The 15,665-nt window shown below is 38.7% G+C and overlaps 1 protein-coding gene across 5 annotated transcripts in view; it reads right to left on the bottom strand.

Annotated features, from left to right (window-relative positions):
* Nucleotides 1-15,665, bottom strand: part of CDK14 (cyclin dependent kinase 14) — a 514,904-nt gene that overhangs the window by 350,946 nt on the left and 148,293 nt on the right. For all 5 annotated transcript variants that reach the window (XM_033083308.2, XM_033083300.2, XM_033083326.2 and 2 more), the window contains one exon: nt 7,467-7,529. In XM_033083308.2, the coding sequence (XP_032939199.1) occupies nt 7,467-7,529 (63 nt within the window). The remainder of the gene's footprint in view (nt 1-7,466; nt 7,530-15,665) is intronic.

Raw genomic sequence — 15,665 nt, 5'->3', positions numbered from 1 at the left:
TGTACTATCACAGAGGCAATGAGAAATGTCCCTCTGTGACTTCTGCTGTCATGTCAAAAGCTCATCACACACAACCTTTTTTATCGTTCTTGGTTTGCTATTCATTTCCCTCTTCTCAACTCGGATAATAACCATGAGATAAAATCCAACTTTTCACTTGTATGACCTGGGGAAATACTGCACTTTTTAGGTCAAAGCTTTGTAGACTCAGTTGCTTAAAATATTAGAAGTTGCAGGAACAAAGTATTGACTTGAGACAAATTTGCATCCCTACAAATAAGGAAAATCTGAATAAAAACTATTAGCTATTTGAATCTGTAGGATTTTCAGGATCATAAGATTTATCTCATTAAAAGGTTTGCCCTATCTGTCTTCCCTGGAATCTACTGAGTTCTTGCTAAAAGAATTTTAAAACAATCCACTCCAAAATGCATTTATCAAGGTTTCTAACTTGCTCCTGCATTCCTTAGATGAGAGTCTTACCAAGGCAATGTCACACAGAAATACACGTGATAGAGCCACTGGAAATGTGCATTGCACCATCACTTAAAAAAGTACATATATACAGATTTTTCCACTTATTTCCAGCAGAACTACAAATGCAAGAGATTGGAATGTGTTAATTTGCTAACTTCCATTCTCTTTGAAGCTCTTTTAATATTTTTTTATCCCCTCTGGGTACTACTACAGTCATTTGCAATGAGGAAGGTGTGCTTAATTAACTGAGCATAAAGACACTCCCTTATGATCAGTTATAGTCATCTGCTAATGTTCAGTAAGTGGAAGACTCCCTTTTTTTCTTCTGAATGGCAAAAGTAAAAATAAATTCAATTCAACTGAATCTGCTTTTTTACCTTTCATCAACTCACTTCCATGCTGAAGTAGGTCAGAGTGGCAATTGTTGCCTCACTGATTTAAAAAATTTTGACATATTCTCCCTACAAAATACAATTTTCTTGCCACATGTGAATCATGAAGATCACAGAGACAATATATTACAAGTGCACTTATGAAAGTGACATTCTTCTAGCATGAATTTTAGCATGCTAATGAAGATTCTGCATTAACTGTTCACAGTTGTGCATATTATCAAACAATTAAGTGACAAGACTGACATGAAGTAGAGTGAAATGCTGATGCCATATTTAATGTCTGATAACTAAAAAGTCTCATTTAAATAATCAATTCTCAATGCCATGTGTAAAAGACGACCTTAATTTGGCATAACATTATTCTGTCTGCTGCACACCTGCTTGTTCACTGAATGAGGAATGAAAAATAGCACCCTCTCAACCACATTAAACAGCATCACGTCTTGCTTAACATATCTGCTGAAATATACTTTTAATTCATCTTCACATCAGTAGCATGACCAATTTTAGTGAGTAGGAAAGAGGTTTCAGAAGCATGACATTAGCTCAGATTTGCTTCCAGTAACAACAGATAAATTTAAAAGGACCACCACAGCAGGTTTTCACCTCAAAGTCAAAAACTGTTTTCTTCAAACCTCAGTGAGTCAGGGACATGAAAATTCATCACAGCTGGATCTACTCTCATGGTTTAACTGCCCAGTTCCTGTGCACCTACGTCTATGGTGCTCAACCTCCTGGTCGGACACCTCCAGGAACACACAGGTGCTCACACACCACAGCTTCCCCTACATCATGTAACGTGTCTTTGTCACATGGGGATGCAGGACTGGCCATGTAATCCAACATATTAATGCTGGATTCTGTAATCCACAGAAAAGGGGGAACACAAACCTCCTGTCCATGCCACAGGTGTTGATACAATCACACAATGGAAAGAAAACCTGCTGGGGAAGCCTACTTTGTTAACACAACTGCAACCTAAAACTAAAACATTTTTATCCTACTTTTCAGATATTATGCTTTTCTAACAAGCACATGGGTTTGTATCTTACTATTAATAAATGTAGAGCATTTGGCAATGCTCTGCTACTGCCAAAGTTCAAGCAGCTTCACCTAAGTGCAGCAGGGCTTCATATGACACAGGAGTTGCCCAGTCCTTACATGTTCTAAATGCTTCCCTACCCTTTATGCTTCAGACCATCCTAAATCCATAATCAGTTCAGTGATAAGTATTAATGTTTACAGAAGACACCAGCTGACAACTACCCTACGGCTTTGACTCAGATTATCAGTTTTCACATTAGTCATTAAATGCCAAAATTACTCATCTGACAAAAACAGATTCAACATTAAAAACTGCAACCATTAGTGAAGGACAATGTTCACAGTGCTGCAGTGCAGTGAGGAATACATGAATGCCATGAATGACTAAGTTCAAGAGATTTCAGATAATATCATTTAATGATCAGTGTATTTCAACACTTTAAATCCAATGTTATGGAGACCACCATTAAACCCTTGGTTTAATAAATCCAATATTTTTATCACATCTGGGTTTTTTTTAACTATATAGTTGCTATAAAGTTGACTGACCTCTTCTTGAGCATTTAGCACAGAAAAATGTTGCAACATCTCATTATGTCACTATTTACTATCTATTACATTCCTTTTAAAATATTTTTTTAAGACAAGCTAATTACATTTTTTGCTGAAACATAAGCATATTTTTACAGAGATTATTGGGCCACCCTTGGAAACGTAGTACTCAAATGTCAATCGACATTTTGCCACATACCCTGACTCAGTATTACAGTGATAAAACACACTTTAAAAGCTTCTGGTGGGGGTAGGGCTTAGCTGAGATTTTGCTTCAAAAATACCCATCCATTATGCACAGAAGACTGCTGTGCCCTGCTTCCTAGGAGAAAGGAAGGCTCAAAATTGAGATGGGTAAGAGCTGAAGTCTTGAAGGCTCCTGGGAGAAGGCTGAGTATTCTTGTTGCCTGCATGCAAAGCTTAACGAGCCTATTTCTTCTTAACACTTTTTGGCCCTAGGAAGAGGAAAGGTGCCCAGGGAGAACATCAAATCAGTGCAGTAATATTAGATAGAATAAGAACAAACTGGAAGTTCCTTCCCCCTCTGGTCATAGAAGACAGGAGATTTCCAAGTTGCCTGAAGTAAGAGATTTTGAGAGCAATTAAGAAACAGGGACGGTTTTTGTCTGGTTCACAACCCGTTGTCATTCAGGCTGGTGTTGCACAGATTAAGGAACAGTGGGTCAGAGGGAAATGTCTTTTTTTATTTCCAAAGATGGGGGTTTTTTTCTGTCAAATGCTCACATGAATCAATATTACTTCTAACACTGAAAATAGAAGAAAAAAGGCAGAGAGAAAAAATTTAGGATGCTTTTCTCAAAAGACTTCATCTATCTCAAAACAGCATCACTAATTAAGAAGCAAATCAGCTTCCATTAGTAGATTTATTTTTAAGGCAGAGATGCAAACAAGCAATGCAGGCATGACAGATGCAAGCCTTTGCTCCACTTATTCTACCAGTAATAGGAGTTACAGTAAACAAACTCAACTATAAAATAAATGCATCAAGGCATGAAGATGAATTTGTGTGCATTACTGGGAATGTAATATTATGGAGTAAAAGACTCAAAGGTGATAATTCAAAGATTAGAAGAAGCTAAGAACAGTTCTATTTTCACAGGACATGCTGAAATGCACAAATAAAAAGATTAAATTATGAATTTACAAAACCAGAACCATCTATGGACAGGTGAAAATAAAGGCCCAGGAGAACCAAGAAGGTAAGACAAAAAATTGGTGGAGATAGCTCTGTGCCAGACAGAAAGGAACATAAATCAGAATGAAGAGCATTACAAAAAAAAAAAAAATTATCACTGGTAGGGTCAGCTAGTTGCTCTGAACCATTAGAGATTCTGCTGTAGAAAGAAATCCAGATGTTCCAATTCAGCATGCACTATCTCTAAAGGCTGCAACATCTGTAGGAAAGAAAGCCAGGAGTACATATTCAGTAGTCTGGGCCAGGAGGAACAGCACAGGGAGATTCAGGAGTAAATCTTGTACCTCAGTTTGCAATAGCACATTTTGCAGCTTGGCAAGCACCACACAGTACACGAATAAATCAATTCCTATTTCCAGTCATGGACAAGGCTGCAGCAGTAGCTTCCAGCAGAAACATAATTATATGTGGGGCCATGTATTTAAGATTTATTGCTTGCCTTCAATTGTGGAAAAACTGAGAAAGACATCTTTTAAACCAGACAAGAGAAGATGAGGCCATGGCTACTACACAGGGACTTACTAACTGATTACCCTTTTCCTCAACATCTCTTACTATAACACTGTACACAATATGTGAATATATAGTTATAAATAAATGGTAGTCATGCAAGTTTGTGAGCTACCAAAGATGCGAATAATTGTATGTTTGGAGCTAATGGAATTTGCAGAATATATGGACTGAAACAACTACTTTATGCCAATTTCCCTTCAAGGTGATGAAGATGTTTCAGGTACCTAACTGTGTTTATGTAATCAGAATAACTGGTTTAACACTACCAGGGATAGGCATTTTTAAAACAATATCTCAGCATTACACATAAGTTCCTTGAAGGGTTTAAAGCCTGATGTTATTTGTAAGACTTGTGCCTCCACCCATGAATTATAAAATCCTGAAATCATTTTGTGTCAATGTATACACACCAATAAAAATGCTAAACCTAATACTTTGGGAAGCAATCTTGTTTTATTTGCCTAAGCATACTGTCCCTTGACCTCTACAACTGCCAGCTGAGACATTCTTCTTTATACTTCCACATACTTATAATATCATGCTTAGTCTTTATTTAAAATAGTGAAGTGACAGCAAATAGCCTATTTAAAACCACAAAGAAAGGCAATGTCAAACACAATACCTGAGGGGACAACAATATGTGTGTCCATCAGAGTAATTTAAATTTTATTCTATTTATGAGTCTTCATTTAAAAGTAAGCCTGAGGGAACAAGCATTGTCTTTAGCTTGCAAATACAGAAAAAATTCAGAAATATAATTAAGCTGAAGATGTCCTATAGAAGCCAAGATGTAAGTAAATAATAGTTTTGTATCTTCCTTCCTATAAAATACTGTTTAATGGGAATTACTGTACATAATCTTTGGAAAAAAAAGAAAGATGTGTGATTATGTGGGTTTGTATTTATAATAACTGGCAACAAGCCAGAAAGAACTATCCATCAGTAGGCAATACTTTCCTCAAGAACAAAATTAAAAGGCAGGGGGTCTTTTGTCATGCTGGGAGAGCTTCAATGGCTTAATCCCACAGGTTAGCCCCAGAGAGCCAAGACTAATTTATTGCTACTGGAATATAATTGCTCAACTGGAAGCTTTTAAAATGGATTTGGGGATCATATAACCACTGATTCCAAAAAAACAGAAAAGTCTGGCTAAAAGTGAAATTACTCAAGGACTTCTAAAAAGAAGGGGCTGGCAGGGAGAGGAGGCTAATTAATATAGCTCAGTTTAACCCTTAGAAATCAACTGTGGATCCAAACAGACAACTTTGTCCAGAAGCCAAAACCAAAACAAGGTGGCAAAGTCTCAGATCCCCAATTGCATAGGTCAACAAACTGAGTACAGCACAACCAAGCATTAAAACGAAATGGTTATGAAATAACCATCTTACTTCCTCTGAAACAAAAGAGCAATACAAGTTTTTAGTTTGGCATGCTGTTAAAGGTCTGAAAAATTTTAGCATATGTAACTGGGTTTCTGTCCTCCCAGTTGAAGAAATCTCTCTCTTGGGCTATTTTAATTCAGCTTTGAGAGCAGGTATTGCACTAAAAATCCCAAGCAATCTGATTCATTCATTAAAATGATAGAACCTCAAATCATCATGCCTTGTTTTAGCAATTACTGCATGATTAAGGCTAGCTTTTGTTGCTGGCCTAGTAAGAGAGCCTACTAAATATATATAAATTATTTTCATCAAGATTATTTAAGAGAAAAAAAAAGTTAATTGTTCCATGAGATTGCTCATATTTCATCTACTGATTGAAGTTTCATCTGCTCCAACTTTGGAAGTTTTTTCTTTTCTCTCCCCACACCACCCCCCACTTTTATTAATAATCTGTTGGGAATTTAAAAAACTTGAATCAGCACCAGTTCATCAAGATTCTACACTTAGCCACTCAAATATTTCTAATGTGTCTATAGGCTTCAAAGGTGTTGCTGAGTACTGTTAGATGGTACAGATACCCACAGAAATACACGCAGTAAAATGTGAAAGGGAAATGCTGCTGCTGCAGTTCCCTCTGAGGCTCCTTGTTTTAACAACCACATTCAACACCTAAAACGTTGCTTAGGAAACTGAGCAGGGAAGAAAGCTCAGAAGTTTCATGGGTCAAAAAGCAGGTCCTACCTCACTGCCCCTTAGTACCAAATTCAAGGTGTGTGAGTGTGATGGTTTTTTGTTTTTTCCCAAATATATGCAGCAAGGAGGAGTTTTCCTTATGTTTTTTTAGATGGCAGTAATTCTTATCAAAATTCATATGTTGTAGATGCCACTTTTCATTCAAAGAACACAGAAAATTAGTGAATGAAACATGTGAAACAATGATCAGCTATTGTAGAAGAAAAATACTTCCTTTTTTAAAAATATTTTTCTTTTTTTTTAAAGCCAAACAGGCCTTCTGGCTTTTCGAGAAAAGAGAGAGAGTTTTCATGAACTTCTACATTTCAGTAAGTTACATCCTGGAATAAAGTTCCCAATATGACAAGTGAAGACTTGAACACTTCCAAAGTAGAACATCAATGGGACTGGTGTGCAAGTGCAAGACAATTGTAACAAATATCACCTGAGTGATCTATACACACACGACACATTCTGCATGTCTGGTTGGCTTCCATTTGATGCCAAGATCATTTGGCTGACTTCCCAAATAGTAACTGAGTCAAGTCTCTACTCATCTATCTTTCCATTAAATCCTGCTAATAAACTCTCTCCTTCCTGTGTGATGATTTTCAGTATCTACCTAAGAAGGAAAAACAATTCCAAAGTGAGATTAGCTATGGAAATGCTGATCTCATCCAAGAAAGTGAGTAGAAAGATTAGGGAAGATTTTATATGTTCATATGAAAAGCAATACATTCAGCTAATACAATTAATTGCAGTTCCCTCAAACTTAATGAACCCACACTAACTTACCTGACTGAAGATCTAGCACTGACAGCCTAAAGCATATTTACCCTGGGGTTTTAGGGCAGTATTGTCTTAAGAGTAAATGTTTGAATGGAGGGGAGGGATTACTAATACTGTTAACAGCATTCACTTATATATTTTGGATCTGAGTAAATTTTACAAACTTCAGAAATTCTATTGCAGGAATGCTCAAATACTTGAATTTTTAATTATTTTCAAAGAAAGCAAATATTTTAAAATAGAGTTCATATGTCAGGCATTTTCCCTTTAGCTAACAATCAGTTTCTACGAAACAACTGACATGACATTTTTTCAAACTTACTGCTATTGCATTTGCCTTGAATGTGTGCTCTTTTTGACTCTTACCTTCACATTCTCTGGATGAAGCCCTCCAGGGTGTTTGTCCATGTACTGACATAAATCAGTGTGCTAAAAGAAAGTCAGATGGAGAAAACTATATTAATATCCATATGACTGCAGCAATAAATACCCCTCTACTTTGGAGTGGATATAACAAATAGAAAATAAGATTATTTTTTTCAGCCACACATGTGCAAACACACATTTGTACCTTTACACTCATTTAATTTAACAGCCTTGACAACTGATATGAATATTCAACAAATGCAAATTTTTTCTGAATTTGGTAGATTAATTACCTGAATTTTAATACCACTCTAAAACTTGTAAGGACAGTATCACCACCAACCCCACAATGACAATATCTAGACAGAAGTGGAAGAACCTAAATGGAGAATCTCACATTCAACTCCCATTGTTCACATTATAACATTACCCTTCAAATATAATTAAGTAGTGATTCTAGATTAAGGTGGGTTGAAATTTTAGAAAATAAAGCTGAAAGGCATTATATATCAGAGTACTGAATGTTACTTTCCAGCTTAAAAAGAAGCATATATTATGAACATGTACAGCCATTAAATACAGATACTTTAGAAAAGAACTTCATGGAAAATTGAAACCTAAGTTTTGGCTTCATTGTTACCTATGTTTCCTGTAAACACAGTACAAAATCTCTTCATTAAAAAAAAAAAAAAGAAGGTCTGCAATGTATAGATTAATGTTATTTTTAATGAATAAATATTTATAGTTTTACTATGGAAACACTTCTCTCTGAATTCTTCTCTTACATTCTATGCTTCAGCAGCATGGTTTCAGTCAAGTGGCAGGCTGATTCTCTAATGAGCTTGCACAACTCAGCTTCTGGAATTATGCTCGGAATAAAAAAAGCAAAAATATGCACTTGATTAACCAGCAAATACTCAGAGACAGACTCTGCCTTCCACATCTGGTTTCTGAACACATCTGGTAAAAATCATCCAACATTCCTTGAAAAGCTACTTGGCAATACCTGCCTCACATACACAACAACCCAACTAAATACAGGCAAAGAGAGTTTTGGACAAAAGTTGCCTTCCACACAGCAGAATGATGTCTCTGTGAAACATTTCCCAAACCAGGAGGCATTCTTTAGCTTTCTTTTGCAGAGTTATGCAGATACATAGGAAAGTTCATACCCAAGACACAAATTTTGTTCCAGCCACAACTATTCTGCGTAATCGCTTCTGAAATCACAAACTAAAAAAACCACACTGTGCATGCAGAATTAACATTGCAAAGACATTAAGATGCACAGGATGATTAGGCTCTGCACTAGCACAACTATTTTCATGAATTCTTATGTGGCTTCAAGAGAGCAAGAGCCCTGACTGCAGGAAATTGCTTGAATCCCAAAATGAACAGTGTGTGTATCACAAGGGCAGAGGTCATGCTCAAACAGTCAAATCACACTAAATACAAAAAACAGAGATTATCCCAAAATGCAGGTTACAGACAGCAATTCTTCAATTCATAGTTTACAAATTAGTGAATGCATTTACAGAGAAAATTTGAAGATTAATTAAAAATATTCTACCAGCAAATTGTTAGTGTCAAAGAAGTGGATTTTGCATAAAGACTCTTAAGTTTAAAGACATATTCCTCATTTCTGTAAAATCTTTAGCCTTAAGGTACAAATTCCTCTTCCATTCTCCCAGTTAGTTTTCTGGGACTGCATCTATAAACCATGCCACATATGGTCCAGTCACCCTTCCATAAGCATCACCACATTTTTATCTTGTTTACTGTATGAACACCAACAAAACATGCTTAAACAAAGTCATCTGATAACCTTGTCATTTGTTTCAATAAACTAACCGGTTCTGAGTACTAATTCCAGCACAAGAATCTGCCATAGTATCAGCTGAAACACCATTACTACAATAGGTGATGACTGGTGTAAAATGAGAAATTTGTGGGAATCCACTCATTTTAATTGGCTATCTGTTATTCAAGAGAAATGCAATATTTGAATAGTGCTAACATCTGCAGTGCTCAAGAGATGTTTAAAGAAAAGGCTGAAATTTCACTTTGGAAAGCCCAAAGACCAGGGAAGCACTGGTCCATCCTCAGACACAGCCATGGTGGCCTCTGAGCACAGCACGCTCCCTCACGTGGGCTGGCTCGAGGAATTATCATTTGCTCCCAGTTCAATTTTTGAGCCTTTGTGAACAACAGATAACCTGGTAGGTGGGAAGTTCATTGCCTCCTTCACCTTCCATTGATTTCTATGATTTGCAACCAGCCAGCTGATAGAAACCAGATCAGAGGAAGACAAATCCAATGTCATTTCTGAAGGTCCCCTTCCTGAAGCCCCACCACACCAGATGCACTAACTGTATATTTTAATTCATCAAAAGCTTTTCATCCTATTCGGAGTCACAACTCTAGGAATAGCAATAAGCCATATTTTTTATTTCCAATATACTTGTAACAAATGGTGAGGATAACTCCATTTTCTTATGCTTATATTTCAGTTAGTCTTTACATGCATTTTCACCATGCAGACACATCAATGATGATCATGTTTTGTCATCCATCATTAACTTATTCTTCCTACCCCAAGGATGAAGAAAACTGGCAGCCTGATAGAACCTTCTGCCATCGGTTTACTATCAAAACCTACAAAAACTGATTGAACACATCTACGTAAAAGACAGTGTAAGTAGCAATTTCCTCAGAATCCTGGTAACCTTATGGAGTCAATTGTGCTACATTTTTTTTCCCTACACAAACACTACAGACACAGAGGAATCTGTACCAAACCTTCACTCAGGTGGGGAAGAGAAATGGCATGTACAGTAATTTCACGAATACAAGCCACAGCAATTTGACAAAAATTTTGGTGGAAACCCGGAAGTGCGGCTAATAGTCGGGGGCGGCTAATATGTGAATAATTTTCTGACATTTACAACCCCAGACCTGCCAGCCAGAGTGCCGAGCCAAGCATCTGCCAGTAAAAGCCGGCATTCCACGATTGTTACAGTGTTACTGTGTTGCCCTGGCTCCCTGCAGGCAGCACGGGGGGCGGGGAGAGAGGCGGGAGAGCTCTCTTCTTCCCTCCTCTGCCGCAGCCCAGGGGAGGACGGGGGGGGGGGGGCGCGCCGCCATTGCCGCGGCCCGGGGAGGGGGGGGAAGTGCGCGCCGCCATTGCCGCGGCCCGGGGAGCCGACGGGAGCCCCGCGCAGCCATTGCCATGGCTCGGGGAGGAGGCAGGGTGCTTTGTCTGCGCCCGCCGCCGGCGCCACGGGCGCGGGAAAGCTCCGTCCCCGCCCGCCGCTGCTGCCGTAGGAGCGGGGGAAGCTTCATCCCTGCCTGCCACCGCGGGGCAGCGCCGACCCGGGGTGACCGAGCCCAGTGGCAGCGGCGGGTGGCCCCGAGCCCAGTGGCAGCGACGGCCGGCCCCGAGCGGCAGCACCGGGCTGGGCCACCTGGCCCCGTCAGCAGCCCCTAGCGGGCCGAGCCTGCACAGCCTTAGCTCAGCCAGTAAACCCCGCCCTCCCGTGGTTCTGTTACTAATTGCACGCGGGTCCTCGCTGCGAACGACAGAGCGGCTTATATTCGGGTGCGGCTTATTTATGGACAAAAACCGAAATATTTGCCAACACCCAGAGATGCGGCTTATACTCAGTGCGGCTTGTATTCGTGAATTTACTGTATTTTCTGTTCATATCTTTCAACAACTTCCTTTCATAAAACTAAGAGTCCTTCTCATAAAAGTAACAAAACATTATGGTAAGAACTTATAATGTTACAGTACATTGTTCTCCACTTTAAAAAATAAGAAGATGGCAGCAAAGCCAAGGCAGCATCAGCTGCTCCCCTTTTCCAAGGTAGGGACTGAATGCACATTGAATTAAACATTAGTACAGCCAGGAAAACTGACAGTGCTGCAGAGACAGCTCTTTCTAAACCTGCTTTCCCTTTTGGCAGCCGAAGTGTCTGCTCCAGTGCTTGTGTGCACAACTGACATTGAAGAAGACAACAGGAATGCAAGTTTCAGGAAAGCATTAGAAAAGAAAACAAGGGAGCAAGCTGGATGAAAGTGGTTTTTTAATGGTATTCCATGAAATTTGTTCTATATAGATGGAGTCTTTTTCTTCATGCTGTATTTCAAGGTGAAGAACAATACGCTTTCCCAAGTGCAAGAGTGGCTGCAAATACTGCCTGCACTCCCGTCTCTGACACTGGAGTCTTTGCTGCAGACACCACCCTGATCTAATAAAATCTATACTCTAAAGGAAAATTCAAGATACAATTACATATGGACAATAACATAAAACTATACTGAAAAAAAGGTACAAAGACAAGGAACAGACCAACCAATGCATCTTTTACAGTCCATCCTGCACTGTCTCACAGGGTCAGGGCACCTCACAGGGAAGCAGCATACTGGGAATGCAGCACAGAGACTTCCAAGTAATTGCACAAATTCTGATCCCAAGTGGACCTGGCTAGATCAATTCTGCTTCAAGCTAGCTTTTAACAGCTCTATCAGCCATACTGTTAACCCCCAACACACATAAATCACCAAAGTAATACCACGCTGACAGAACATTTGATATTTTAGTTTAAGTTCTAAATCCCATTAATTCCTGCTCCTTACGCTCCACCAGTTCACCCACCTCTCTACATACAAATATTCAATTTGCACTCCTCTGCTCAAAACAGCCACACAAAAAACAATAAGCAGAGATAAATCAAGAACTCAAAAGCTAGGAAAATCCAGAATTAATAGGGTTTATCCAACCTTTTATTTGTTTCCCCATTAAATGTATATTATGATAACTCCTAAAAGGTCTAATGTAATCAAATATTTTTTTTCCTTCCCAGGATTAGACATACTCACTGAACAGAATAGGAGATACTTGATTTAAAAATAGCTGTGCTGTTTTATGGTTAGGGAGTATTCTTTTATTCCCAAACAGCTTGTTCTTTTTTTACTACTTTGAAGACAGAAATAATCTCACAGGTTTTCCTACCCTGCTTACTGCTATGCTATTGACACGCTTTACAAACATAGAATAATTTCATAACAAGACATAAGGCATTACTTCCTTTTATCAGACAGGGATCTGAAGCAAAGATTTAAAAAAATTACTAAGAATCACTGATTTGGGAAATTCTGTTCAAAGAACTTTGGTTTTGACTTTTCAGAGTATTTGGCACTATTTTGTCTTCTGTGTTTTGACTGACTGTGGTAGTAATGAACAATATTCTGGTCTTCAGGTGCATCTCCCCACACACACCCTCTTCCTTTTCGCTGCCTCTGATGGACAATGTGGTTTCTCCTGAGCTAAGAACACCAGGTGGACATGGCAGAAGGAACTGTCTGGATGCTCTCATTCCAGAGATGGGGAGGCTGATATGCTCCTATTGACCTTGGTGCACATTGGCCTAAAAAAGACTATAAAATGGATTGGTAATATTCAGAAATATATTAACAATAAATCTAAACATAATCATCCACCTAATTATGTCCTTCTCATGCCTGGCTGAGAGCTTCATCTCAACTACTCTGCAACACTGGCTTCAGTTACAGTTGCAAATGTTTGATGGTTTTGCAAAGGAGACTGAGAATCTCATGCTGAATAGCAGAAATCTGTAATGACAGAAATTTCAGCTGGTGATGACAATTCCCAGTACAGCAGGGATGGAACCTGTTTTATTCTCTACAGCAGTATTACCTAACTTGTCTTGAAATGGTACTTTGAATGAGGCAGGAACCTCAGAAGACATCCTGGTTCCCTCATCCACAAAACTGAGAGAAATTCAACAACAACCACATGCCTACACCACACATCCTTTGCAGAGCTGCACAGCAGGCACTTCCACAGGGGTGAAAAAAGGAGATTGCCCAGGCTATCTTTATCTTGATGTCCTCCAATTATAAGAGTTTCACTTTCCCACTTCACTAACAAAACAATGTTTTCTGCATAACTTGTTATGCTTTAAGTGAATAATTCAATCTCTCCTCCCACTAATGGCTTCCCCAGAAAAAAATTCACTTCATCATAAAAGAATAGATACAATATTGGAAGTGAGAGACTAAAGTCTTTGAGAAGAGAGGAGGAATCTTCAAAGACAATTTCAGTGCAATTTATGATTTTTCTGAAGCTTATCACTTGACCAAATTTGGGACAGTCTTAAAAATAATAGTCCAATGCTACACACAGCACAAAGGCTACCCATCCCCTAAATTCCAAATCCAAACTGTACAGCTTGAATATTTAAAATAAGGGTCCTCCAGATAGAGGTTCAAGATATCTTGGCCATTTTGGTTGAAAGCAAAAGTAAATATAGGTAATCTGAGATAGACTTTGGCATTTTTTGCCTTCAAATAACTGTATTTCATACTGTGTGCCAGAAGATCACTGCTTCAGGGCTGCACCTTGACTTCAGGGTTCTAACACACACACAGCTACACCTTCCTGAGAAGGTCCTGTTCAGCCTTTTTGTTACCTTCTCTCAGTACATTAAAACATAAACCCTTTCCTCAGTGCAATCTCAAGTAACAAAGCCTCAATTAAGAAACACGTGACCCTTCCTGGGCTAGATGGAACAATTTCTAGATAGACCAGAGACTGTACAGTGCTTCCAGGATAGGGGATAGAAAACTCATGGTCAGCAATGCTGGTTCCCCTAGTCTTGTTTCCAGACTAAATACAGGAGCACATCAGCCAATGCCCATTTTTGACCCAAACTTAAATTAATTGAAAATATTTTCCTCCCTGTGATAGAGACAAGTATCACAACTCCTAAGGTACCTGAAAATCAGAGAGTGGTTAAGTTACCTTTCCAACATGACTTCTCATAGTCTAAACAAAAATCAACAAAGTCATACAAGGATTAAAATTTTTAAAATACAAATTTTTTTTAAAAAAAGGAAAATGTACACTTGCTCAGATTCTCTCTGTAATATTTTTCATTCATTTTCCCCCATACCCTCAACTACCATGACAACTGTACAAAAAGTATGATTTACTTATTAAATACTGTCTTCCAGAGTCACATGAAGAAATGAATTGGTGAATTGGGGTTTTGATTTAAACTTGGGCCAGTGTGTAATTGCATGAATGTCATTTTTATTCAGCAAGACTCTGGTTTATAAGCAGACACATGTGTGTTTATGTTTGTGAGCATACTGTGTATAAGCATCTGCAGAAGGGAAAAGAATTCTGGCTGATTTTTATACAACTGAAGCAAGGTTTATATACTTTACATCCTAGGTCTGGAAAAGAGAGAGTATGCAAACAAAGGGGGAACAAAAGACAAATGTTCATGTTTCTTCCTTTCTCCTCTTGAAGGAATTCTAATTATGAATAGATGAGTAAACAACAAGCTTGAAATGTCCTTAGATAAGCTTCATGCTTCACTTTAACATCAAATGTTTTGCTCAGCTATCTTGCTCAGAAATCAGACTCTGCTCCCAAACACAAACATGTTCAGACAAAGGGCGGGACGTTTCCTTTCAAGGCATGGCTACTGACATGAAATAATCTCTACTTTGCCCTCCCTTCTCCATAATAATAACATGACTGTCATTCTCTTCTAATTAAATTAGTCACTTCTACCTCCCATGCAATACATTCTCTTTCCCTCCTCTTCCTCAGCCATGATAAATCTCCACGTGACTTTGGTGTCCCATAATTCTGCCTAATTGGTTTCAGCTGTCATCTTTGAAGCTGAAATGCACGGAGAGCCCGGGGCTTGTGAATGGAACAGGAAGCACTTCCAACTTCATTCCCATCATGTAAAACCAGCAATGTGTAAGAAGCCTCCCATTAAAACAAAAACGGGAGTGTTTGGCTGCCGGCGATGCCATCACACAGCAGACAGATTGTGCTGCTCCACTGAGGCTGTTGTGAGCCATTCCTCTCTCTTCAAAGGACAGCACACATGATTTATGCCCTAGCAGCTTCCCTGACTAAAATACTTCCCCTTTTGTCACCAACAAATTCTTAAACCGGTAATATAATTTACCAATAAAAGGATGAGCACTAGGGATATTTAGAGCGACAGGAGAACAAAAAAAGTTAATTCCTTTCAAATGGCATATATCCTCCAACCTAAGCACTCTACAGATTACTGTGCCACAGTTTAAACTTATTTCATGTCACTGGTATCTTCAAAAGTACCATAGATGCTAATTTTCATGTATTTCTG

The sequence above is a fragment of the Catharus ustulatus genome, chromosome 1 (assembly GCF_009819885.2).
Source record: "Catharus ustulatus isolate bCatUst1 chromosome 1, bCatUst1.pri.v2, whole genome shotgun sequence".
Lineage (NCBI taxonomy): Eukaryota > Metazoa > Chordata > Aves > Passeriformes > Turdidae > Catharus > Catharus ustulatus.
Note: the sequence above shows the minus strand (reverse complement) of the source record. Positions and strands in the feature narration are given on the sequence as shown.